Source organism: Anoplopoma fimbria, chromosome 5, assembly GCF_027596085.1.
Source record: "Anoplopoma fimbria isolate UVic2021 breed Golden Eagle Sablefish chromosome 5, Afim_UVic_2022, whole genome shotgun sequence".
NCBI lineage: Eukaryota > Metazoa > Chordata > Actinopteri > Perciformes > Anoplopomatidae > Anoplopoma > Anoplopoma fimbria.
In genome coordinates, this window is record NC_072453.1 from 7,377,547 (window position 1) to 7,395,587 (window position 18,041).

The 18,041-nt window shown below is 38.9% G+C and overlaps 1 protein-coding gene across 2 annotated transcripts; it reads right to left on the reverse strand.

The window, feature by feature from the left end:
- Positions 1–602: 602 nt before the first annotated feature.
- On the reverse strand, positions 603–15,625 carry LOC129090964 (carnitine O-palmitoyltransferase 1, liver isoform-like). 2 transcript variants are annotated; one of them, XM_054598361.1, is made up of 19 exons: positions 15,490–15,625; positions 12,288–12,433; positions 11,310–11,449; positions 10,471–10,642; positions 9,866–9,967; positions 9,304–9,441; positions 8,994–9,071; positions 8,295–8,402; positions 7,057–7,141; positions 6,135–6,330; positions 5,848–6,033; positions 5,652–5,757; positions 5,446–5,562; positions 3,796–3,960; positions 3,545–3,673; positions 3,178–3,333; positions 2,958–3,068; positions 2,453–2,545; positions 603–2,049 (listed from the first exon to the last, which is right to left on the reverse strand). In XM_054598361.1, the coding sequence occupies exons 2-19, from the start codon at positions 12,426–12,428 to the stop codon at positions 1,924–1,926; spliced, it is 2,349 nt and encodes a 782-aa protein (XP_054454336.1). In that variant the 5' UTR covers positions 12,429–12,433; positions 15,490–15,625; the 3' UTR covers positions 603–1,923. The 2 variants fall into 2 exon arrangements, with proteins under 2 accessions (XP_054454336.1, XP_054454335.1); XM_054598360.1 differs by lacking the exon at positions 7,057–7,141 and adding an exon at positions 7,677–7,764.
- Between the last annotated feature and the right edge of the window lie 2,416 nt (positions 15,626–18,041).

An 18,041-nucleotide genomic window follows, 5' to 3' on the forward strand; every position in this document is an offset into this window, starting at 1 on the left:
TGCACTATAATAGATTCTTTAACTCTATGATTGATGATGGCTGAATCCTGATATTAACATAGCATTTATCTCTATTGTTACGTATTCTATCTTTGTTGTATATTGTACATTTTGTAAGTTTCTTAATTGACTCTATAGATGCTGTTTTTAACTTGTAGTCCATCATTCCCAGGACTACAATTCCCTTGATGTTGATGCCACACAAGTTTAACTGATTGATACAAGTGTTCTGCATTAAAGCTTGTGACGTGCCTCTGACCTTTTGTACTGCTGCATTCACTTGTACCTGTTCTTGCCTTGAAGTAGGTCTCTGACTGAAAGCTTGCTAATTAAAAAATCATTAACCAGATATGTTACAATATTCCCTTCTGACATCTCTGAGCATTATCTTCACGGGGAATGCCAATGCCTTTTTTTGGCTCTAGAGGGAGCTGCTCCAAAATGAAAAAATTAAACTGATGGCACCAGGTTTGGACTAGGGAGCAGAAAAAAAGAGATACTGCCGGTTCTGCTGCATCAATTCAATCTTTTTTTTTTAATGATCCATCAAAAGTCCAAGAAATAATGGGAGTGCAATGCTAAATCAGTGAGGTACTTAGTGGAGTAACAGAAATAAACACTTTAAGCTTTTTTTCTTTAAGAATTCCTTTATGTTCTGCTGTAACGTTGCATTACAAAGGCTGACCATAGTAATACTTCTAGACAAGCTCAACTGAAAAAAAAGGCAATCATTGATGAAGAATAACTGAGGAGTCTGTGTCACTGGTACACATCTTTCTTTGAATCAGATGGCTTCACCCCACATGTCCACATCTGACCTGCAGCTCTGCACAAGACTAAATAAAAAACCTGCATATGGTATTCAGAAATATAGCGTGCATTGTTATGGTGCTTGTTTAATAATACAGTGATGAAAACAATTACAAAACATATTTATAGATGGCAGTGAAATATCTGGAGTTCATTACAGTACAGTTTTTAACTTGGTAAGTTTGAAATGCCTACTGACCATTGACAGGAAAATTGACCTATTATTTGTATGTACATTTTGAATATGTTTGAAAACAAAGTTATTTCATGGGTGAGCTGGCACTGAATATAATACTAGTCAAACAGTAACGCCAACCTATGAATTTAATAGAGCCATGTCATTTCACTGCATGTATAAACCGCCTGGCACTCTCAGCACAGTATTACAATCATGTGTTTTTGTAGAAAGCAGATCTATAGATAACGAGTAAACAATGAAAAGTCCCAGACTTCCAATATTTCAAAATGTGTCACTGTTACAGCAATGTTGCATTCAGATGGTAGAAAAGAAATCACCTCAACAGCCCTCCATGTTTTTTCTCTCTGCTAATGTGCCAAGACTCAAGATGCGTCACACGCTTCCAAATATATTTTCCAAATAAAATAAACAACAGAAAATCAGTGGCACAAAAAGTGTGGCACATTTAATGGTGTCAAAACTTACTGCACTTGAATTTATATCAAATGAATCCCTGTAATAACATGAAGTATTTTCTACGCTACCTTTGAGCGGTGCAATTAATACTGGCCTTTTGATAATAATCTATGTCATGATGATAACTTATATTTTACCAATGGTTTGTCTGTTAAAACTAAACCAATAAACCGTGCTGTACTTGAATCACACTTCTTGATTTGTAAATCTATGGACCTTTTTCCTTCAGACACCTATCCCACAGCTAATATACACACAAATTCAGATACATTAAACATTATACAGTAAAAACATCACCTCCATTTTATTAGTTTTCCCAATGGAGCTGTCCTTTGAATATCATCTGGCTGGCTAAAAAATTCTCCCAATGCATGAGGGAAAAAAAACAGTCTTTCTTCAATTCATAGTGTTACATTAATGCCTCACAGCTTCAGCATCCTTTACCCCTGAGTAACCGCTTACAGGTCTTTCTTGAACTCTGGCCGCTTCACTTCTGTCTTCCTGAGCTCTGTTTGGTTGGGGCACAGCAGCTGTAGCAGGTCACGCAGAGCTTTTCTAATCTGACCACCATATTTATTGGCACCCTAGAAGGGAGACATGAAATAAAAATAAAGAGATTAATGTGTCTGGGAGATAAAAATGGTTTTATGTAATTTGCTGTCATCAGTAGATGAGACAGATACACTTTACTTCCAAACAACTTGGGAGTAAAAAAATAAAGAAAATATAAAAATAAAAGCTGTGCTCAAATCATAAATGTGTTGTTGTTAATATTTTAAAATCTCAAGTATTTATATCTGTATCTGCCTCAAATATATAGATATAATTTTTACTCTTTCTAAATAGAAGCAATTCAAAAAATGATGTTATGCACAGCATAAAAATAAATATTCAGTCCTGACACAGCAGTCCCCGCTCTAAGTTAAAGAGTGATTTTGTTTCCACTTTTCCTATGCTGCATTCTTTAACTACTTTCATTGAACTCACAGTGTCTGGACACGAGTGCTTGCACGTGACGTGGAAGTTTAACATGTTCTCTCCCAAAGCGCAGTAGGACACCCCATAACCGTCATCAGCCACCTGAAAGAGATATAGAAAATATTTATACTCCTGCTTAATGAATATCACAACCCTGAGCCACTTTCAAAAAAGAAGAACCTGCATTGTGTGTGATAGAAAGAGTTCAAAACAAATATTACAAATATTTGCTTGTACTGTTTACTTTTACAGTGTCAATACTGAAAGAAAAAAAAAAACATGGTATGGTGCAGTTATTTCTCAAAACTCAAGCGGTGTAGAGCCATTAGAATGAGTTATTTCCATAGCTTAGAAAGACTGAAAAAGAGTCCACTTATGTGAAAGCTAATGTATGGTTTAAAATCTGTAATTACATAGACACAACTAGTAAAATGACTGCTGCTAATGAATGCTACAATGGCACAATCTGTGTCACATATTAGCAGTTAAATGACTTTGTGAGTGAAGCACTGACCGGTCCAAAGCCCCCTCCACAGGAGACGTACTCTGGGTAGTTGACGATATCAAACATCTCTACTTGCAATGGAGTCTGACTGGTGGACAGCCGCCAGGGCTCAGATAGCACCTGAAATACCCACAAGAAGTTTGGTGAAGTCGCTGCTTATCTGTGTCCACTTAAGAGATAAACACTCAAACTGAACTGGACTGTCTGACATAAATATAAAAAAATGAACCTCTTTTAAGAAAGGAGACTCCACTCTGAGGTATTTAGATACCACGTAGAGACAAAAGAGGTGTCTGTCGATGCCAGCTCCAGTCATAGCCATGCGGTAGAGATGCTGGTGCTTTTCTGATGCTTCGTGGAACAAACGCCTGCACACATCTGCTGCCTGGTGGAGAAATGGCATGAGCGGCATGACTGCTTGGCGTAGCACATATCAAAAATAGACACTGGATGATTTATGCGACGAAAATAGCAATTAGACATAATCATTTGCAATGCAGATTTAGTTTAATCAGAGAGCCTTTAATCATCCTCTTTTGAGTTACTCAAACTTTCCTCACACACTTTATTTCAAGAGACATTTTCCATGTTCTCACCTCTCCACCTTCCAGCGCTCGGACGAAGGCACTGCTCTCATTGGTACAGGAGCGAACAGTCTCGGTCCTGCCCTCCTTGAACAGACGGGTCATGGAGGCTTCGTACGTTAAACAGAATCTCCCCTGGTCCTGGAATGCAAACACAGATCTCACATGCAACAGATCATATTGACACCAAATGAAATGCTCAAATTGAATGTAGTGTCCGACACACACACATACACACACACTACTTCAGAGGAAAGACTTACCCTGTAGTAGGCCAACTGAAGAGCCAACTGAAGGAAGGCATCTGGACTGACTCGACACTTTTTGATCTTTCCTTTGCCAAACTCTTCAAAGGAAAAAACGTGGATGTCCACATCGTCAGCCAGCGCCTGGGCCACTGCCAGAGACCCCGAGATCTGCTCCTCACACTGAGACAGACACATACAAACAGTTACAATCAACAAGACTGACATACCTATTACCGCTGTACTGTGGTTTCAAAAGAAGAGCAATGCTTCCATAGATTGTAACAAATAAAGAGTCAGCTTTTACCAGCCCTTTTTACATGAAATATAAGTATGAAATTGCTAGGCTCTCCTCTTTTCAATTCCAAGTGATCGTTTTCAAAATGAACACCCTGTGGTTGAAATAATCAAATAACAAATGCATGGCAGTGTGTATAAAACTGAAGCTTTCAATTGTTTGACAGTTTTGCAGACGTGCTTATTCGCTTTCTTGTTAAGTGTAGTGATCGATACGGCTCTCTTGTTTCTCCAAATATGAAGCTAGTCTGTGTATTGATTAATCAAGCAAATGTAACTTAATAAATGAAATGAAGATGTAGGTCTCCTCTTTGAACTTTGGACAGAGCCAAGCCACTTTCCTCCTGCTTCCAGTCTTTATGCTTAGCTCTGCTCACAGCACACTGGCTTTGACCTCATGTTTAGCATACAGAGGAGGGAGATATCCATCTTCTCACCAACTCTTCCCAAAAATACAAATAGGCATATAAAAAATAAAAGTATCATATATAACTTCTGGGTTTCTCACTTTGAATGACAGACTGAACAGAATAAGATGTTTGCATGCTAAGGAAGTCTATATATGTCTGCCCTTCCATTTTCTAGATGAATCTAATGAGATAAGTGGTGTGTGTGTGTGTGTGTGCCTGAGTGTGTGTGCACATCTCTTTGTACGTCCATGGCTTATTTCGCTTTCTGCTACACAAACTGCATTATATTTTGGGTGTCAATTTACGGTGGCATGATCAAGGACCTCTTGCGGTTGCAGTGACACACACTTTTCCCAAATCACCTTTTATTGCCTGTTGATCGATGGACTACTCTTAAGCGGCGCCCGCCCAAAAGGGGCCACAAGTGACACACAGTGGTAGATAACAGTTTGCTCAGTTTTATTGTTTTTCACATTGTGTTTGGCTATCAGCTCACAGCTAATGGAAACTACCACACAGCCAACCGCATTGCCGATGCTCAGTTCTTCTCTGCTGACAAAGACATTTGCATGCTTTTTGTTGGGCATTAAACTCACGTTTACATGTTTATTGTCAATAAAAAAATTACTTGAAGCCTTAATAAAAGCTTCAAAATCAATGACGCCCCTAAGATGAAGTCGGGAAGAATGCCTGTGCATCTGTGCAAATCACAATGGGAGCACGTCTATTGTGTTAACATGTCAGTGAAAAATGAGTCTGATATACTAATAATCTAGACAGGGGGTTAATTAGCCAATTATGGTTGTATTCATCCAAACAAACAAGTGGTCGTTGCAGACACACCTGGCAGAGATCTGCACTCTAGTGAATGCACCTTTCTTGTTAGTAGTGCATTACCTAAACTCTGTTTTTTGAGGGCGGAGCAAAGAAATGATGGGCAAGGTGTGGATGGAAAACTCACTTCTGGAGGGATTTCCCAGGTCAGCTTCTGTGGTTGTGGTAGTGATGAATCCACGTCTCCTTTGCAGTGACCCTCTGCATTGTAACCGAGCTGGAAACAGTCAGTGGACAAGACGTACTGGAAACACACAACAATTATAAGTGACCAGTGACTCTAAGGACCATATGACACCAATGTGGAACTTACTTTTCTTTCATGTTCCTTACCTGCCAAGCGTGTGATAACACTGGCGCATCAGCCCAGGAGTGCTCTCCATTTAAGCCCATTTTTCCATTCTTGAAGTAAACAACTGTGAAGGACTTGTCAAACCACCTGCATGACAACCAAGATAAGGATTGAAAAACATAACATTAATAACCAGTTGACTTTAACAAGGCAGTGTTCAGTTAAGTGTAAAGTTACCTGTCATAGCATTTCCCATGCAACAAGGATTTGGCATATGAATCTAATCTAGCTGGGTCATCTGCCAGCCCGCCCTGTTCTTCATCATCCAGTGTCACAAAGAAGGCGGCTTTCTCAATGTAGTCCAGAGACCGTTTATTGACCCCACTGCTGAAATACTTCGTCCTGGCTTGAGCCCATGGAATTCTGTGAAACATTTTTAGAGAAAATAATTATGACATTACATCAAGGATGCAGTGCACCGTATTATGCATGTGATTTAAGCACTGGTGGCCTGTCAAACTGACCTGTCTCCGGCGGTCAGGGCTCCCAGTTTGGCCTCTCCTTTGGAAGGAGGTGACGGGTCATCAAGGATCTTCTGAATTTGGAATTCAATCTCCCTGGGCGACAGAAGTCTGCCTGCATGGTACATCCTGAGACGAAAGTAGCGCCCCCTGTGGTATACCGCTACGTAGTCGCTGTCCTGCCAATGTTGCACAGTGTCTTTGCACATAAAAATAAAAATAAAAATTATATTTAGTTTATTGAGTCAAAGGCATGTCATAGAAACACAAATACATCAGCAATGTTAGACTTAATTTGTGTGTGCCTCTACTTAGGTATGTTTAAAACTGTCTGTCCTACTGGCATGGGTTTCTGTCACATTAATGTCTTGGTTCATCAATTTTTGTCCTTGTGTCATTCAGTGGATAAAATTACACAATAAACAGGCAAATAAATATTCTAAATAAACAATATTCATGTGCAGGAATCATGTTAAGTGTAGATACATATGAAGGATTTGGTGTGATCTGACTCTACCAATCATCTTGAGAAGACTACAAAGCTGAGTGATTAAGGTCTGATCCACACTGGCACACACTTGACCTTACTGAATTCAGATGAACAGTGAAACTTCTTCAACTTCACAATACAACTCAAATGGACAGTTTTAAGTTGAGCTTGCCTAGCTTGTGCTAACAGATTGGCTCTGAATAGATAACTTAAGGGCTACTAAACAAAGGAAGGAAAGAAGACATACTGTAGGAGGCATGTCTGAGTGAAGGTCAGTGCTACAAGACTGAAAGCAAGGATGCACTTTGGGTTTCTTTACATTGTGGTTCCTAATTTAAAAAATGTTATGCACATTTATATTGTTATCATATAGGTTTGACATTTAGAGATCTAAAACCAGGATTGAGCCAGTTGTGTAAACAATGTAAATACTACCTGTAAGTGTTCCAGGGATTCGACAAGTGTCAAACATCCGCTCAAATTGATAGGAACAGCAAGGAACTGCAGACCTCAACAACCACTGAGCACGATAAAGAAGGATGGGCCAGTACAAAAAGAAAGGGAGGGAGAAAAAGAGTGAAATGAAAAGGAAAATAGAAAAAACAAACATATGAGTGTTTGGAAGGAATAGAAATATAGCCAAGGGAAGAGAGGAAGAAAAAGATGAGAAAACAAATTGTGTGGGCAGAAGAAAATAGACATTAGTTAGAGACAGAACATTTCCAGAAACCCAGATAGACCTGCAATGAGACCAGAAGACAAGAGGAGACAGATGAGAGATGACAGGATGGCCTGTACAGCAGACATACTATGACTCAGTGAATCACGGCGCCTTGCTTCTGTAGACTGCACAAACTCACACACACAAACACACTGTCCACATCATTTTTCTCTCCCACGCTTAGACTCCGGAGGGCTCAGACACCTTCCTCATCATCTCTGAAGCAGTGGTGTGATAGCACTGCTCACTTGCTGAAGCTACCTGCTCGTGTTCAGACAATATCGTGCATCATATATCAGTGTGTCTATGCGAGTGTGCATGTCTGTCTCTTTACCGGTCTCCTCTCCTGGAATGCGTGTGGTGTTGAATACCCTCTCACACTGAGCTGAACACAGAGGAATGAGAGTGCCGGGTATACGGGTCTGGGAAATGGAGAGGAGAGGACGAAGGCAAGAACAGAGGAGAGCAGTGGAGGGATGTAGAATCAAATCAAATAAAGGGAGATGAGTGAGGGGAAATGAGGGGAGGTGAATGAAGAGAGAGATCAAGCGAGTGAACGACAGGTTGAGAGGAGTAGAAGAGGAGGGGTGAGAGATGAGCATGGTATGAGAATATGAGGGATTTGTCGTCACAAACATAACATGAAAAATAAATAAATGAACGGAGATGCACACGATATCTACCATAAATTTGCAAGACATACAAACGGCAATGAATGGATGTTACTCACAGAGTCACGAATCAGTCAAATCAATCAATCGAAACATGTACTCATGGTCCAATATATGTCTCTTGTAATTATTTATCAAGATATATTATTTTCAGGTTCCACATATAAATATCCAAATGCCTCAAAATTTGTTTTCAAAAGTCTCCTGTTGCCATAGAGACATGAATTATGAACGACCTCCGTGTATTTGGGGCAGAAAGGGTTGACCGGTGGAAAACTCACAGGTTTAAGCTCTTCTTTGTTGAGTTTGCGGCGATATAGGAAGTACGCGTGAAGGCTGTTGCCTGCCCTGGCCGCCTGGATGGGAGTGGGCGTCACATACATGAAGTCCTGGGGAGAGAACGCAGGGAGACAGGAAGTCAGGAGCAGGATAATCATGGGTCATCCAAACAAAATGATCCGAAAGTACGCCTGGGATTGAAGAATAAAGATCCAAGCACTCATGCATACCCCATACCTGGGGTATGCATGAGTTATAATCTTCTCAGTTACTTGAACAATAAACAAAAGGCTGTTTGTTGAACATGCTTGAGGAAATAGTTGAGTTTTTAGAGGCTATATTAAAAATAATTTAGATAACTGTTTGTGTGAAGTTGTATTAATATAAAAAGTAACAAATAACTTAAAAGTTAGGTTAACTTTTCCAGGATTCATGAAAAAGTAAAAACAAGAGTACCTGTCTCAGTCTCAAAAGTAGTAAACACACAATTATGTATCCATTATTTTTCTCTCCTCATGACAAACAAACACTCACAAATGATTCACAGAAAGATCGTTAAATATCTCAAAGGCCATAAAATAGAAAGAATTAACCTGTAAGGCCTGGTACAGTCAACATGTCCAACATCAAACAGAATCAATCCTAATGAGAACTGCGTTGGGTTAAACTGGGAATGTCTTAGCCCAAAAATATTTTCATACCATGCCATAATAGTTACTGTTGACCATTATTGGGCTCCGTCCTCGTAGATAGACATATTCCTCCCACCAGTCACTGACCTTAAGAATTAAAAACACACACACATTAATTCTTTGTGAGAAAACTAATATTGCAGCCAAACAGAAGTCATTCACGTCACTTAAATATTCTGACAGGATGAATAATTGAAACCACAGAACCTTCAAAAGACATACATTTTTAATAGAATTTTAAATTTCCTTTTGGCCTGCTTTGCTCTGGACATTTAAGTGATGTTTGAAGTAGCCACACTCACTGTGGTCAACCACTTACGTAGTTGGTGGCCCATAGAGCTTTGAGTTTGAGGTACCACTGCAGGCGTTTACCGAGGCTGCTCTCAAACTCCTCAGACAGCTTGGTCATGCGTTCATACTCTGTATCGTCCATGAGCGGACGCACTGATTCCAAGTGCTAAACAAAAGAGATGTGAAAGAAGAATAAGCATCATTCAGCAGATATAAAATGACAAACATGAAAACGTAGTCTACTAAATACAGAAACATAGAAAAAGGTTGGTAAATCAATGATTTAGCATAAATTAAAGGCAACGGTTGGTGATGTGGAAGCCTTCTACCATTACAACCAAATCTAAATTATAGTGAAATCTCTCTCCTCTCATCTGTTAAATATATATATCCGTTAGAATAGAATGGTAGATGGAATAACATTTTATATATTTCTAAACTAGCTTGCAGCCAGATAAAACACTCAGACAATAACCAAAGAAATGTGCTGCGACAGAGGCAGAAAATGATGATTGTGCAAAAGCGATCCATCTGTTCAGCGGTCAGTTATCAGCGTGTTGTCATTTCCTCGGCTTCATGTGACGTCTCACCCGTTTGACTGTGTCCTTGATGGCAGGCACAGGGAGGTTTGGCAACGATCCCTGGTAGCTGTAGAGCAGAGGCTTCCTGCCAGAAAAGATCCGCACCAGCGCCTGGCATAGACACACAGGCATTCAAAAACAAACACCCATAATATTAAAGTCTGGACATAAAAAGGGCAAAATATATATATCTTTTTTTATCAAGTAGTTCTGAAGAATATGATATATCATAAGAATCAGATATACAAATGTATTATTAAATGATTGTTATTGGATGATTTGTAGTTCAACTTACTTAGATTGACAAATTTCCTGTTATTTATTTCATCACTTTATATATCTGGAAACTATTTCTGAACAAGACGACCTCGTTCCCAGAACACTAAACATTGTTTTCTTTGAGCATAAAACACACAAGATTTTGTAGCAAAGGAGGACATAAAAACTGCCACTCATAAATAAACACTACACATTGCACTGCACTAATTGTATTTGTAAACAGCATACAAAAGTGTCCCTCATGCTGCACACAGAAGATAACAGAACTTGAGGACAGTGAAGGGTATTGTTAGTTTACAGTAACAAATGGGAAAAAGGTGTGAGACAACACTGACCACCCAGACTTTGGTGGTGTTGGACATCTTGCCGTGCTTCTCAAACATCCAGCGGTGGTAGGAGAGAAGCTGTTTGAGGCACAGGCGCATGGTGAAGATGAGCAAGAGCCATAGCATGGTGCTGAAGAGCACCGCTGACACCAGCGTCTGGCACTGGCTACTCATAGACTGGCTGGAAATAGCGGGAGATGATGGACAGATGGACAGAAAGGGAGAAAAAAGAACAGTGGGTGAAAGAAATAACAGAATAAACAAGAAAATAACTCCTATCTCCTTTCTCCTATATTTTATCCTATTTGTGATATTGTCATAATTTGCATAACATTTATCAATTTATGGCCAAACATCTGTTTTGTGAAGAAACAGTGACCTTTGACCTCCGAATTGTAATGAGTTCATCTTTGAGTACAGGTGGACGTTTGTGCCAAATTTAATGAAATTCCCTCAAGGTTTCCTGTGATATCAGAACCGCAAATCTGACACGACAGACTTCTCAAAAACATAATGCCTCCGGCCTCAGCTGGTTCTGGCACAAACACGTAAAAATAAAACTAGAAGAAAGATGAATAAGGGAATTGGCGAATGGGGAGAAAAACATCAACTATTCTTTTTTTTTTTTAATTGTGTCACAACATAAAAAAAAGAAAAGATATTACTGAAGACTATAAAAAAGGAAGAATTGGAAACAGCTAGGCCCATTAAAATCACACTATACATCTAAAAATACTGTTCACCCGTCTCTCTATAACACAATGTACAATCAGGGAAAGGGAACATTTCGAGTCTGCAGGTGTGATTGGTGAATCTTAACAATATCATATAGTCACGAGAGGTGTTACCTGACTGGCAGGTGCTCCTGTATCTTGGCTATGAGTCCCATGGAGGGGTCGGAGCGCGTGTACATAGTAGCCAGGATTGCTATGACCACAAAAAGCCAGGAGGAGGGACTAGCAGGATAAACCCCCGTTACCACGCTGTTCTGTTAACGAGAGAGAAGAGAGATTTAAAATCCCATTCTTCTGATAATTATTATCACATTAAAGTCATACATGTCATGGTACTGCTCAAGTCTTAACTGCATTAACTCGGTGACAGACATTAAATAGATTTATAGAACAATTCACTGTGAATTAAACTGGTAATTTAAGGCTTTTGAAGCAGGTGTGTATGTGTCCGACTTGGTATGAAAAGCTTAAAAATGAAACATCACTTGTATTCTTATCCGCAGTGCTTGTGAATATGAGCGATTGATGGAAGATCAAACAACGACACGAGGTTAGCCTCATGCAAAGTGTGTTATTATGTGTGGCATTCATTATTGATTGATGATGAAGTCCAGACATTACAACGGCAAAAAAACTCACTGAGGGCTCGTTCTTTTCAGGAGTTCCCTTTGTACAGGGTTATTCAACCAAAACTAAAAAACAACTTTTGAAATTAAGAATTATATGCAATTAAAAGACCATAGTTAAAAGGCCTACGATTTAAACAACTGCTGCATTCAACCTGTGCCTCTGTTTAAATAAATAAGGTGAAAATACAAATAACTTATAAATCTGCGTAGTTCAAGTTTATAATCTTTATTCTTGCAAAAACACTGAAACCATTATATAGAGAGGCCATCAAAACAAAATACTTAAGATTCTTCCACATTTAGCTCTGAACAGATGCAAGTGCTGACATGAAGAGAGGAGGAAGAGCTGTAATAACAATGAGCAGAACCCCATATATCATTATAGACAGTTTTGGGTCAAGAACATGGGCTAAGCGTTAACAAACAAAACAAACAACATGTGTGACGGCCAGAGTTGAGATACCTTCAGTCCGATGATACGCTTCTTCCAGGAGCGCACACCAGAGAGGTAGATCTCAGTGAGGGCCTGGTGGGACAAATGAAGATCAATGCCATCGGGGGTGACCGTGAACTGGAAGGCCACCGCCTGGTGGGCTTCTGCCATGATGACTGTGCAAAAGAGAGGAAAAATAAACGTTTTATTTAACTGTGAATAGGCAGCCAACAACCTAAAGGCAGAAAGGAAGAAACGTACGTGTGTTACACGCAAACTATGAAGAAAAAATAAATAATAACTTATACAAACACAACAATACAAATGAACATGGTAAAACAACTTATCTCAGGTGAAAATAGAAATCATGTGAAATACTTTTTATTAAGTCATTATGTCAGTCATTTTCTAACATTTGAAAACAGCCCCTTCAAGATGTACAAACTTGTTTTATAATAAATCAAAACTGTCATACACATATGGCCCAAGTTTGCTACAAATTTTTCCTTCAATTGAGAAATAATAATTATCTGTCGGATAATTAAGCTTAAGGGTTGACTGCTCAACTCAAGGAGTTACTTTGACACTGACGCCACATTACGGACAATTTTTTACTCAAAAATGTACAACCTACAATGAACTTTGACTGGAACAAAGTCAAAGTTCAAATGGAGTGCTTGGAAGTTGGAGGTGGAATATTCCTACGTGTGTGGTGTGTGCGAGACGAAACAGAGAGGCAACACTAGCAGCTCCTTGAAGAGGTTAGCATAGATGCAGCAAAATCATGAGTTATATCAGAACTGGATTTTTTTTCTTCATTCAAAGAAGAGCAAAGAACGGCACTGAAGCTTTTCTCAATGGAAAGTTGTTTTCGCTCTTCTCCAGATGAAGACTTCTCAGATGGTTCTGTGTAACAAACCATCTGGCCTGTCAGGTTACTTGGAGTTTGTGGTTAAAAAATATATACAATACTTCTGGTCAGACCTCAGCTGTAACATTTAGGTACCCAGGGGGCAGATTACAACACTGACAACGGCATACAATCTGTCAACAAGAATAATAAACAAAAAAAACAATGTGAACGTAATGCTTTGTGAATTGTGATCAAAATTAAAATGTGCACTGCAACAGCTGATGGGAAACTGAGCCCTGAAGGCCGTAGCAAGTGAAGGAACTTAAGAGATGATTCATCAAACTAATGGTGAATTGCAAAGTTTGCATGCTTATACCTGCCTAAACACATCCATTTCACGCATGAGCATTTTAAGAGAAGCTCAAAAACAGACACATTATTCATGAGTCCTTTCAAATGCAAAGTCAGCTTGAAACAGATACGAGTTTGATGGGAAAGCGCTGAATGGCTGCTGATGTGATCGGGTATATTTGTTTAAGGCTATAACTGTTTCTCTTCGCACCGAATTGATTTTCCTCCACAAATAGGCTATGGATAATGCCCTGAGGTTGAGTCACTCTGACTCTGGACTACACCCCTGTGGAGGTCACGTCTGCTGCTCTTGTTCTTCACTTTAGGTCGGATCTGGCAGATAACTTTCAGCCCCTTCCTGTCAGTGCAAACACATCTGCTTTACTCAGTGGAACTTAATGAAACGCTGGTCAAACCAAAAATGTAATTACCAATATTGCTTTAACTGGAATACATGTTTTGGGAGCTTAATCTGCATTGTTAGTGTAATCGCTTAGAGCTCATGTCTTTAAAGCTGGGCGATAAAAAAAGACTGCCAGACAATGATACTGCTTAACAATGATATTTTTGATTAGGCTACAGATATAGCATAATTTAATAGAGTAATTAATAAGGGGGATGGGCTATTAATAGTAAAGTATGTTTAAAGATCTAACAATTTATATAAAGTTTTTTTAAGGAGAAAAAGGTTCGACACAACCCTGTACTTTACTTGCTTGATATAAAGACTAAACAAATAAACAATTTGCATTTTGACTAGTGGAAAACTGCCAGACAGAAAGCAGGTGGATCAACATTGGACAGTGTGTCCTGAGCAGGAAGAGGACAGAGGGTGGCAGGGCCGGTGTGTGTAAACTAGGTGAAAGGTTAACACTTCTAGGTCATTTTCCTATTACAATTCCTCCATCTATTGTTTGACGTCAACTTTAGTCTTTTAAAGTTGATATGCATGTTTGTTTTGTGGTTGAATGCCCTCCAAGATAAAACGGTTTCAAAAAGAAAAGTGAAAAGTGAAGTGAACAGTAAATAACTGCTAAGTTAAGAGTGATTAGTTACTAGAACCTCACACATGGCAACATATTCTTCCTAATCTTAATTTATCTCGAATAACCTTTGCCTGCATGTGTGCACAACAGGAATAATTTACAGAAGGAAAATAACTGCACGTTGCAGTACTCTGCTCTATTATGGCAACAAGTGAAAATGGAATATCACCAGATTTCTCTTATCATACCCACATTGTAGAAGCAACCACATAATGCAAGACAGGAGAAAGTAAATACTGTACTGTTGACTAAAGTATATTAGGTATAAGGGCAACGTGAGGACAGCTTTTAAAGTCAACAAACAATACAATTGCAGTCAAAGATGACACTCTATACCTTTCAGCTAAATCAACCCAAAATAAACAGCAGACAGGGATTGGGGGGAAATGTTTTACACACTTGTGCACCCACCAGAGTAACAAAGTTCAAAAGTTTCACATTTGAATTTGTGTTTTAGGTACATACAGGATAATTGTCTCATTTAATGATGAGACAATTATATATTTTACATGAACAATACTTATTTTTTTTACCTTTTGATGGAATTGTCTTAAAGTATTTACAGAATAGGTGCTTTTTTCCCCCCAGCAGAACCAACTACATGCATATTTAATCTTTGGTCAGTTTCTGATATATTTCAAGCAGTGGTTTGTGTGGAATCAGCATCACAATAAAGTGCAATGTGATGAAGCAGTGGTACAGTATTATTAATACGTTATTACAGCCCACAGCTCCTCTCTAATGCTCACTATTGTACTACAATTATGGAAAACCAATTAGTGCAGGTCAATGCTAGCTGACGTATTAACTAGCGTTGGCTAACTACAGCAGGTCTGTCCCTGGTAGCTAGCAGATGCTAGTGCTGGCTAGCCGAGCGTCCCATCCCTGCTGGTAGGACTGCTCAGCCTCCATGCGAAGATGCAACTGTGTGCATCTTCATCGCAACGCACGACGTGTTTTTTTCACAACCCTGTCGGCATACCTGTTGTTGTTGTTGTTGTTGTTTACGAAAATGTCGACGGTCCAAAGTAGCAGGTCAGTTAACTCCCGACGACGACCCAGTGGTGTCGGCCCTGTGCGACTGAACTACGGATGCTCTCCTCCAGGATGAGGCTGATGCTGCCTTCAGCGACCGTGGGAAATGTCGCGATCACGCATTGGCAGTCAGTTGTGTGGTGCCTGAGCTGCTACGTTTAGGGGCGGGGAGATCCCTCTGTCCACATGTATGTCTACCTATATGTAAGATGAATTAAAGTGTTTTAAATTAAATGAATTAACAAATACATGTTTATATTCGATACAGAGATGATTAATGCCATTATGGGAGTGACACTTTTACTAAGATGAACTATCCTTTGCACATTTCTAGTCCTTTATTTAGATGGGTTTTCTTTCTTCTTTCAACTGCTTCTAAGTCATATGTTATGGTAAACCATGGCTGTAACCCCATCTATTTGTTGGAAGCTCTGAAAAACTCAATTTTGTCATGGAAAACTATGAGATGTGGTTGACAGCTCCAGGAGAAGCTAGTAAGTTACTTTCTTTCTCCCTTTAACCTTATTTGAGCATGGGTTCATGTTGTGATTATTATAGTATTTGATATTATAACAGATACGAAGTATAATGATTGCCTCCAGATGGTAAAATTGTCTTAAGCTTTACCTTTTTTTAGATTAGCACAAGACAAAAGATACAGCCACTTACAATAAACAGACACCATTTAAACTCAGAAACTAAATAGACACACACATGAATTTAGGGTTTATTTTTGTAACCATAACAATAAGGTGGATCTCTCTTTATTTTGACCATCAATTCAATCATAATTGTTCTTTTTATCACAGGCAATAGTTATAATAGTGCACTTTTATATTTAAATTATGATACAGACATTTCTTTTTTTTTAAACACCTTATTCTACTGACCCTTATGAATGGAGAATAGTTTACAATCTTAGCCAGAGTTGGGTCAATGAAAGTGAAGGTGATGAGAGAGATGAAAATGGTGATGGTGAGCAATCAAAGAGTGTATACGGACAGTGTGGCAAACAACTTTGTACAGTTTCTCTTGTGATGATGGCTACACAACGGGTGAAGAGGCAAACAGACAGGTCAAAGGGGCGAGGCATAAAACCAAGAGATGAAGCTAATTAGCAAGCATTTAATGTGTGCGTGAGAGAAACGATGTGCCTGTCAGGGTTTGACTATGTTAGTTGATGTAATATTCCTGGGTCAGTCAAAATCTCTGCACGTGACCAGCTCAAAATGCATCTGCTGCAAAGTTTTCAGCTCACTCTCACTCAGTCATTATCCACCTGCCACGAACACGTTCCAGTTATCAGAGAAAAGTGCGATAAAGAGACATGTTAGATATAAACAAAGATCACCGGAGAAGTCAGAAGAGATCAACTTGTCCGTCTTGCTGTCGAAGTCGTTCTTCTTCTTGGTAACAAGCATTCAAAAAGAAAAGTGACAATGAGAAATGAAATATAACAGGTTTCTTGAAATGGCTCTCGATATATATGTTTGTTGGCATAAAATCTAATTTGTAAATGAATTCATGGCACTAATGATCACATGACCAAATAAATACACAAATAAATAAATAGAAATAAATAGATGGATAGGTAAGTGACAAATATAAAAACATAAATACAATAAAAAAAAAACATAACTGTAGCACTGTGTATCTCTCTGAAAACATCCTGCACCTTTGTTGCATATTGTGCTGTATGGAAGACTGGTGAGAAACATCGACTAGTCTGACAGAGTGCTGGAGTAATAATAGACTGTCCGAGCTGCTACGTCTGCTTGTAGAATGGTGCGACTCTCTGGTGATGAGCGTGAGTGCAATGATGGACTACTTGGCTCGTTGGTGAACACTGAAGTGAGGAGCATTGGGTTAGGAGACTCTTTGTTTGCTTCCCATTTTTGAAAGTCCTGTTCAACAAGGAATTGACATCGCAAGCCTTTTAAGTCCGGCATTATGAAAATGTCCATTGATGAATTTCCTTTGAGTTTTTTTTTGTTTTTTGTTTGTTTGTTTTTGTTCTGAGTCAGTACATGAATACTATGGCAATAGGAGACAAGCTCGACAAGAAAGGTGGCTTCTGTTTGATCCACAGGCCAGGAATGCTTTTCTCATTCAATCTGGGCACAAACAGCTGTGATGAGGTTCATGGAACTATTCACGCATAGTGTTTTTTTTTTTTCTCATATAATTATGTTCATATTCTGTTCAAATCAAAAATACTTTTCTTCAGAGCAACAGGGGTCCAATGCGAAAATCTTAGATGCATTGTTTAATATTGTCTCTGAGTAAAAAGAAAATACAAAAGAATAAAAACATTTAACTTTAAACGAATGCCTTCACAAAAGCATCTGTCAGCTTCCCCTCTCCGACACTGTAGAGTATTTTCAGTTACTGTCTTCTCTGTTATCACTATGCTACTGACATCCTCCAAAGAAATATGTAAACAATAAATACAAACTAAATAAAAAAATATTTTGTTTTCACATTCACTTACTTAGCTTA

Excerpts from the sequence above, each read along its gene's own strand:
- LOC129090964 (XM_054598360.1), bottom strand. The coding sequence starts at position 12,428 with ATGGCAGAAGCCCACCAGGCGGTGGCCTTCCAGTTCACGGTCACCCCC. Across the intron at positions 10,643-11,309 it reads CAGGAGCACCTGCCAGTCAG|CCAGTCTATGAGTAGCCAGT; the intron begins GTAACACCTCTC and ends CGCTATTTCCAG. Across the intron at positions 5,758-5,847 it reads CATGGGAAATGCTATGACAG|GTGGTTTGACAAGTCCTTCA; the intron begins GTAACTTTACAC and ends GTTGTCATGCAG.